Source organism: Myotis brandtii, unplaced genomic scaffold (assembly GCF_000412655.1).
Source record: "Myotis brandtii unplaced genomic scaffold, ASM41265v1 scaffold18, whole genome shotgun sequence".
Lineage (NCBI taxonomy): Eukaryota > Metazoa > Chordata > Mammalia > Chiroptera > Vespertilionidae > Myotis > Myotis brandtii.
Window position 1 is genome coordinate 4289020 of NW_005356674.1, and position 9003 is coordinate 4298022.

The window sequence follows — 9003 nt, forward strand, 5'->3', positions numbered from 1 at the left end:
GCAGTCCAGCCTCCGCCGTCCGCACGCTTGTTCCGCCCCCTGCCCCCCTACTTTTAATGGAACAACCTTCTTCCTGACCTCCCCGCCGTGCAAGCAAATGGGCTCGTCCACATCCGGGGCCCAGAGGAAGAGGCGTGCCGGTCACGTGGTGCAGCGCCGGGTCGGTAAGGGTTTCCCGCGCCCCTAGCCTCGCTTTTGGAGAGCGGGAACGAGCTCGTTCCTCAGCGTCACACTTCCCCTCCACTCCCATCGGCCGAGGCCGCTGTCTTCACTTCGTCCTCCTCCTCACTGCCCTTACCGCTGGCCAGGTCGGGTAGAAAGGGGCTTGCGTGGTGGGCCGGGACCTGTACCTCCCCCGCCTCCACTTTTGGTCTATCCAGCCCAAAGCCGGAAGTGGGTGCTGTGGGCGGCCCCACACAGCCGTACGGATGGTGGTGGCCTGCGAGGGTCATTTCTAGCGAGGGAAAAGCCCTTCTTGCTTTGATCTTGTCACTAAGTATTTATAAAACACAGAGATGGATAAAACGTGCCCCTACCCCGGCTAACGCACTCACCGCGTGTCTCGGAAGAGCGTGGAACCTGCGGTGTGACCAGCTCCCAATCGGGGACCACTCAGTGCGCGCTGGGAGCTGGGAGCTGCACAGGAGGGGGCGCTGTGCTCTGCCGGGGGCTTGCAGAAGGCCTCCTGCAGGAATCAAGTTTTTTAGATCATTTGGGGGGGGGCGGGGGGGGAGAAAGGAACGAGCATTTCGGGATTGGGACAACCACACGTGTAAGTTTGTTCAGGAAACTGGTAGTGGTTCATTCTGCCCAGTGTAGCAAGGGCTTGGGACAGGGGCCGCGTCCTGGACGCAGTGCCTGCCTCGATGCTTTCCAGCCCCTTAAGAGTGGAAACACCTTAGCACCTTACTCTAGAAATAGGGTGTTGACCCGGGTGATCTTAGGCCCACGTTGAGTTTGAAAGGAAAAGTACAGGTTATTATGGGGGATAGAGGCTTTGAAGTGTAGAGGATGGAAAGTAGGATAGCCTTAGAGGTGTTGGAAAGAGTGACAGGTGAAAAAAGATTGAGGCCAAATAGGGGAAAGATGTGTTGAGTCACTGATACAAAATGTACACATTAACAGTTGGAGGTGATAATCCCTGAGCAGTCTGTCACGGAGCCAACCAAGTATGGTTAGTGGATAATAAGAACAAGAAGGAAGTGTTCAAGGGCAGAATGCTGCTGAAGCCGGGGTCATTTGAGAAAAATTTATGAAAAAGGTAGAATCTTTGTGGGCACCGGGAAAATCATCAGGTTTTGATCAGCAGAGAATAGGGAGGACGGTATCCCAGAGGCCAGGGCATCAAGGTCAGAGGCGTGGCAGCAGGAAAAAGGGGGGCTCTTGTAGGACAGGGACTCCAGAAACATAACGAACTGAGGGTAAGGACCCCCTGTGTGTAAATTTTCTAAAGACGGGGTCCTTGTTTTGAGTTATTTACTGGGTAATGCTGGATTAATTCTTGTGGGCAACATTAAGACCTCATCTGGTTCAGTGGTGCACCTTTTGCTTCAGTTTTGTCTGCATCCTTATCATGGGGGTAAAAAAACCCTTCCCCTCATCCCACCTGCATAATTATTATCCACGTGTCAGGGCAATCTTGCAGTCATACTGTTGGAGACATGCACAGGCCTACATGAAGGAGGTGGATTCCTCTCCCAAAGATGGTTTCTTGTATGAGTTTTCATGCTCCTAGAGGTAGGAGTGACTGCGAGTACCTTTGGTGCCATTGACCAGCAGGCCATCAGGATGGCTGTTTTGTAGCAGGGAGCACAATAGGGTGATGCCTGTGATGAAGAATAGCCCAAACTTGGAAACAAGGAACCCAGAGGTATCTTCCAAGCTGGCGATAGCTGTGTAGGGAAAAGTAAAAGGGGGGTGGGGGGATCAGCATGATAAGTATCTTGACCAGGCATTAAAGGGCGTGCAGCATTAAGAGTCACCCCAAAGGGAAGGGAAAGCAAGCAGCATGGAGCCCTACCACTATTGCTCCCCTGGAGATGCTGCTTTCAGGGCCCAGCCTGAGTACCACCTTAAGATAGGAGGCCATGTATTTAGAAGCCCAGCTGAGGATTTCTGTCGGGTCTGTGGTTGGTCACTTTGTATAATTCAATGTTATCATTTAGCTTCTTGGGCTAAGAATGCCAACATTCGAGGCAAGGCAGGTGGTGACTCTTGTAAAAATGGTGCAGGAAACGCTACAGGGACCAGAGAGGAGACTTGCTTATGAGCCAGGGACTCACCAAAGGCATCCTGAAAGGGAAAGGTGAATGTGCCAGTGGGGAAAGGAAAGCTGCATTCGAGATGTGCTGTGGCCTTATAACAGAGGCCCTCAAATGTATTGCCTTCCTGTCACATGCCACTGGTCTGGGCCATGTCCTATGTTCAGTGTACACTACAAAGCATTTATCAGCTGGAGGGGGAAGAGAAAGGAGGGACTGTGATTATATATAAATAAGTTGTCACCTGACCCAGATGAGAAGACGAGTCTTTCCCAGGGTGATATTATGTCAGACGACACATCCAGGCTAAGAAGCCTGGGGGACCCTAGTGCTGGATTACATCACCTCCTGAGTCTGTGTTTTAGAAATAACCTCTTTGACTGACAGGTTTGACAAGATCAGAGCTGCAGGAGAATGGACAGTGAAGTACAGAGAGATGGAAGGATCTTGGATTTGATTGATGATGCTTGGCGAGAAGATAAGCTGCCCTACGAGGATGTGGCAATACCACTGGTAGGCTGTCATTTGTGCTGGGGGGAATGGGTCAGAGGGCGCTGGCAGAGGTAGAATATCAATGGGCAGATAAACTAGTAAGGCAAAGAAATCAAAGCTGTAGAGTCCACTGAATAGAAGCTTCTGGAGAGCATCTAGACCAGCAGTTCTCAACCTGTGGGTCGAGACCCCTTTGAGGGTTGAATGACCCTTTCACAGGGGTCACCTAAGACCATCGGAAAACGTATATAATTACATATTGTTTTTGTGATTAATCACTATGCTTTAATTATGTTTAATTTGTAACAATAAGAATACATCCTGCATATCAGATATTTACATTACGATTCATAACAGTAGCAAAATTACAGTTATGAAGTAGCAACAAAAATAATTTTATGGTTGGTGGTCACCACAACATGAGGAACTGTATTAAAGGATCGCAGCATTAGGAAGGTTGAGAACCACTGATCTAGACTTTTTACTTAAAGAAAAATGTGGTTCAGAAAGCTGATGTGACCTTAGTTAGGGGTCATTCCAGGACTGGAACCCAGGTCTTCTGAGCCTTTTCTGTCAATTACACCAAAGCCAGTAAGCCAGATAATGAGGGTTTGATGCATAAGATGGGGAAGAATACAAAGCAGTGCCATATAAGCTATATGGTATTTCTTACTTCCCTACCACTGGCTTGTTGACATTAAAAACTCACATGCTTAGAACATACACCTATCCTAAGTTCCCTGGAAAATAATTTAAAAAATCTGGCTTTTCTCCTTTTGCCTTTGGATCAATAGGCTCCTGGAATACACTTGTCTGCTCTCTGTGAAACTGCCCTGCAAAGAGCTTGTTAAACTTATGTAGTAAATTATCTAAAAGCTTAGCTTGTATAAGTGCTTATTAAATATTCTATTTATATCATAGAGGAATGCTTTTCTTTGAAGTATGCCAACTATCCTGAGAAGAGCTGTTACTAAGATAGAGCTTACGGATAGACTGCTGCTGCTATTACAGAGAAAGAAAATCTAGCTCAACAATGTTTTCATTTAAGAATAAGAGATGATAATATGTTCAATGAGTAATATACATATCACATAATAAATCACAGCTTATTTCAACTTTAGAAAAATAGTCAAAAGAGAGGGTCATGAGAATTATAGCTGCCATTTAGTGAAAACCAGTTTTATGCCATGGACGGAGATTGAAATTGGACATACATTCTCTCTAATCTTGAAACAGCCTTGCAAGATGGTGCTGTTATCCCCATTTTACAGGAAAGAAATAGGATCAGAGAGGGGAACCTGCCCAGGGTTGGGTAGCTGATAAGTTGGACTTCACACCTGGGTCTGTGAAGCTCCAGATCCTATCCTGTGAACTTCGATTTCTGTCATTCCATAAGCATGTCTTTGGAAGCTTGTGTGTGCCAGATTATGGAAACATAAGATACAGTTTCTGCCCCTGCGGGTCTAAGGAGGAAGCACACAAAAATAAATAATTATTATAATAAGGGTTTTAAGGGGGTTGTCATGAACAGCTACCGTGGTATAGGAAGTGACTCCTAGTCTAGGAGAAGCCACAGAGAGAAAGTAATGTTTAAGCTGGTCATAAGGGAGGACCAGCAGTTTAGTGGGGGTGGACAAGGGCACTCCAGCAGTGGGGACTGTGCAGAGGCTCAGAGCTTTAAAGTCTTTGAAAGAGAGTGAGGGATGGGGAAATACACTGCGTTTTCATAGAGTAGCTGCAAAGAATTGTGGTCATTTTTACAGTGTACCATAATAGATGGTTGCATTTATGATACTTTGTGTTTGTTTTCCAAGCACATATGCAATTTTATATGTTGGCATTCATTGCCAAGGGACAATCGTGACCAAATGAAAGACATCATTTTAGAACACATACCACAGATGGGATGAAATTAAGCAAAGTTGCCTGCTTCTGAATTAAATAATTCATTAAGCAAGGACTTGTTTATGCTTTGTCAGCTATAACTAATTATTGGAACCAAACTTTCACTTTAAGTTTAAGTGTATTATTACTTTGCAATAAGTGATAGTTTCTCTCAGCTTGTAGAGCAAGATGTATCTGATTCAAATATGCTTATCATATTATAAATAAATCGTTTTATATATATATTAAAATAATTCTAAAGGAGAAGAACATATTCATATACTGCAAATTGGAATCCATTGGAAAATCATAAGTCTGGATAGTGAATAACAGTTTGCTAACCCTAAAAGAAATGTAAATTCAGATAATTAAAAAGAAATATATTGGTATCAGTGAACTCTGATACAAAGCAGAGTCCTGGTAGTAATACATTTACATTTAAAATATAAGGAAACTCTCTTAAAAGTTCTCACTACACACACAAAAATGGTAACTATGTGAGGTAATGGATGTGCCAACTAGCCTTATTGTGGTAATTATTTCACATTATATGTGTAGCAAATCATGTTGTACACCTTAAACTTGCAGAATGTTATATGTAAATTAAACCTCAATAAAGCTGGGAGGATATATATATGGAAATTATTCCACATTCTACACTAAGTGTGGCCCATGGCTTAGCATTTTAAGAAAATGCTGGCTGGATATGCATTGGTCATTTGCCCGGCTCCACCACTAGGGGGTAGTCTCATATTATGCTACATTTTCACTGCTCCCCACTTAGCTCCATTATAATCTAGGCATGCTGGGTGCAGGGTAGTTTCTTAATACATTTCTTGTGCTTAAGGAATATGCCAGCAAATGTGATATTCTATTAAGGCAGCCCCTTAATAGAATTTTAAAAAAGACTCTTTTCTGTTTCCCCAGCCATTGACAATAATAGCAAATATTCCTTGAACATGGACGTCCTGCATAGTGCTAAGCACTTGAGCTAAATCACAGTGTTTAGTCTCACGGCAGTCCTAGGAGGTGATGGCCACATTTCTCTTATTTTCAGAGAGGAAACAAAGACTCCAAGGGGTTGAATACCTTGCCTGAGTAACCCAAGCGGTAGAGTGGTGGGCTTGGATCCCGGTAGCTTCCGAAAGCTGTGCCCTTAGCCTCCTGCACAAATGCTAGAGCCATGAGACCATCATTCCTTCTGGAGAGGACCTGAATGATACTTCCTCACACCTTTTCTAGCTATTTCTTTAGGATACATTTCTGCCAATTATGCTACCTGTTTCTAGGAACTCCAATTCTACGTGCTCTTGAGTTTTAAGGGGTTTGTTAATGTACAGTTTACTGTTGTCCTGAATATCCACTGTACCTTTTCAGAATGAGCTTCCTGAACCTGAGCAGGACAACGGTGGCACCACAGAATCTGTTAAAGAACAAGAGATGAAGTGGACCGACTTGGCCTTACAGTACCTGCACGAGAACGTCCCCCCGGCAGGAAACTGACCCCTGGCTCCCTTCTCATGGACAGAAAATTTTTTTTAATACAGAATGTTTTCTTTCAGTCTCCTTATTGAAATCTTTTAGTGATCCAACACTCAAAAATGTACACCCACTTAATTTGTGGCAGCAAAGTGCAATGTGGAAATACCAGAATGGGAAATTGGTTGAGATTTCTCAGGAATGCAGAATATTTGGCTCTTTGAACCTAAAGTTCTTCATTTGCTAGCTTGTGTTTAAACATGTTTGGTTAAACATTTGCCTTTAATTTTGCTTTACTGTCCGAGTTTAACACTTCCCATCTGCTTGTGTGTGTCCTGTGACAGGTGCTTGAAGATATGAGAGGAAAAGGCGAAGGGAGGGAGCCAGGCTAAGGAGAATGACTAACTTCCCATGTACCCCATTTGGAGACGCAGTCTGAGTGGGTGTGGAGATGTATTAGCCATTCTGAAGCCCATTCACTGACTGCTGGGATGCCTGAGATTCCCCGTGATGGTTTCATACCTTGGATACTTTTATAAATTAAACAGAATCTGACATTTCCTCTTCTCTCCCCACCACCTTTGATGCTTCTGGAAAGGATCTTCAGCTAGATGAACCACTGGTTTTACCTAGTAATGGGATTTACTTTCTCAGAGCCCTTTGAGATATAACCAGAACACCATGGAGCCAGTATTTAGTTATAAATTGTATGAGAACTTGTACTTTGCAAAACACTTCTGTTACCTCCTTGGAATTATTTGCCTCCGTTAAGTGGTGTCTGCCTTGTTCTCTGTCTAGATTGTGAACTCTGGGAGGAAGTCCTGGCTTATACTTATGTGTCCATCATTGAAAAACTGAAAACACTGAGTAATTGAAATCTCTTCTCATCCTGTTTTCACTGGGTCCTTCTGTTTACCTAGCTCTTAGGAGGAAGAAGTAAATCACAAACAAGTGAGCTGATTTGGGGATTTCAGTAGAAACCTTGTGTAACAACTCTCCTGTGATCCAAACATCCAGGTGAAAGCATGTGTGTGTTCTGTGTGGGAGGCACAGGCTTTGTGCAGGGAATACAGCAATGAACACAATAAACAGGGCCTCTGCCTTTGTTTAGTAGGATAAACAAGCATTGAACCAAGAGCCATACAAAGTTATAATTTCAAATTGTGACATTCTAGGAAGAAAAATTGGATGTCACTTGGGTGCAAAGCCTGAGGCAGAGTTTCTGATGCAAAGAATTTCTAGAGGCTGCTGTGCTCGGGAGCAGCAGGATAGGGCAAGGGGAAAGGTGAGCAAAGATGTGACTTCAGCTGAAGTCTAGCCTAAGGCAGACCCCACAGCAGCTGTGAAAGTGGTGGCTCCGAGTTTTTGAGACCAGAGGCTAGGCCTTTTACGCAGTATGCCTGTTGGTCAGGGGATGTGGCTCTGCAGAGAACAGTGCAGCCCTGAGAAGCCAACACAGTATCCAGGGAATGGGCACACAGACCAGGTAAAGCGGGTCTGGGCCCTGACTGGGGGGACCTGATTCAGATTGGGCCATTATGGGTAGATCTTGTGATAAGTAGCTTTTCTAGCACGTAATTTGAAGTTGAATTGTGTTTCTGAGTGTTTCTCACTCTCCAAGGAAGTGGCCAGGCCCTTTATGCTTCCTGTCCATAGCAGAAAGCAAACATGCCCGAAAATAAGCCTACCTCTTGTTTGGGAAGCAGGGAAGGAGAGAAGGAGCCTCTTAGAAGTAGAAAGCTGTGCCCAGTCACTGGTGGTATTCAGTAACATGGTTTGGGGTGCCCCAAAGGAGACCTAAAGCTCAATTCTGAGTCTTCCAGCCAAGGCCAAGATCCTGCAGCATTGGAATCACCTTCTTAAAGGGCCCCTCAGCGTTGGCAGTGAGGACAGGAGCAGTGACCCAGGTGGACGGAGAGTGCTAGTAGAGGTCCTCACTCATGTTCCAGGTCATTCATGAGCATCCTAAATTCTGGTGAGACCCTAAGAGAAGGAAAGAATACTCCATGACTACAGCTTCAGTGCTGCACAGTGAGGCCAAAAAGATTTGAAGGACGTGTGATATTTCTTGTACCCTCCTTGAGTGTGTGAGGCAACACCTGGAGGATGGGTAGGAGTAGCCAGAGGAAGAACAGGGGATAAAGAGTGATTGCAGAGAAAAAAAATTGCATAGATCTGGGAGGTGGGACTGGCATTACAAGGAAGGTGGGGGGCAGGCAGGAGGAGGTGGGGTGGCCTGATGAGATTATATTTTATCTTTTTAAATATAAGTCCCTCTGTTTTTGAGCAGGCAGGAGTAGAAGTGGGAAGACAGAAGAACTTTGCTTGGCTCAGGTGAGAGAGGATGGTGGCTTGGGCTAACAGGATGGAGGTGGAAATAAAGGAACTTGGAATACCTCTTAGAAGTAGAATTATCCAGATGTGCCCAATGAGAGGCATATTGCATGATGACGGCACCTAGATCGTGTTTGTGTGAACCCTGCCCTTGTAACCCAGGGGTGAATTCTCTGAATCAGACACAGGACTCCAGATGCAGCCTCTGTCCTCTGGAAACATAGAATCTGGGTCCAGGAGCCCCATCCCTTGAAGCCCAAGTTAGACCCACATCTGAATAATATAGTAACAATAACGATGGTTAGCGGAATGCTTCCATGTGCTTCGGACACATGATCTCTAGCCCCCGTGTCCACTTTGAAGGTGGATATTTTTACCCTCCCTGGTCAGGAGATGGCAATTTAAATGACATGTTCCAAGTTAAAGACTTACTCCAAATCACTCAAATTGTAAATGGATTCCAATGTAGGCTGTCTGGTCCCCAAACCCAGGTCCTCTCCCTGGACCACGCGACCTCCCTGTAAAGCCTACTGTGACCACTCCATTCTGAAAT

General features: G+C 44.9%; 2 protein-coding genes across 6 annotated transcripts in view; one reads left to right on the top strand and one right to left on the bottom strand.

Moving 5' to 3' along the window:
- Window positions 1-680, bottom strand: part of CEP63 (centrosomal protein 63kDa) — a 41131-nt gene extending 40451 nt beyond the window's left edge. The window contains exon 1 of one of the 2 annotated variants that reach the window (XM_005863554.2): window positions 299-680. Coding sequence is in view for 1 of the 2 variants with exons in the window: in XM_005863552.2 (XP_005863614.1) it covers window positions 79-113 (35 nt within the window). In the remaining variant the exon portion in view is untranslated. Of the gene's footprint in view, window positions 1-78; window positions 121-298 lie in introns of those variants that run through there. The other variant, XM_005863552.2, reaches the window with a different exon arrangement.
- Window positions 91-6887, top strand: ANAPC13 (anaphase promoting complex subunit 13). 4 transcript variants are annotated; one of them, XM_005863545.2, is made up of 3 exons: window positions 91-164; window positions 2649-2774; window positions 6015-6887. In XM_005863545.2, exons 2-3 carry the CDS (start codon window positions 2676-2678, stop codon window positions 6138-6140), a joined length of 225 nt encoding a protein of 74 aa, XP_005863607.1. In that variant the 5' UTR covers window positions 91-164; window positions 2649-2675; the 3' UTR covers window positions 6141-6887. The 4 variants fall into 4 exon arrangements, with proteins under 4 accessions (XP_005863607.1, XP_014392996.1, XP_005863608.1 ...); XM_014537510.1 differs by having other exon boundaries at window positions 103-160; XM_005863546.2 differs by lacking the exon at window positions 91-164 and adding an exon at window positions 171-308.
- Window positions 6888-9003: the final 2116 nt, after the last annotated feature.

Excerpts from the sequence above, each read along its gene's own strand:
- ANAPC13 (XM_005863545.2), top strand. The coding sequence starts at position 2,676 with ATGGACAGTGAAGTACAGAGAGATGGAAGGATCTTGGATTTGATTGAT. Across the intron at positions 2,775-6,014 it reads AGGATGTGGCAATACCACTG|AATGAGCTTCCTGAACCTGA; the intron begins GTAGGCTGTCAT and ends GTACCTTTTCAG.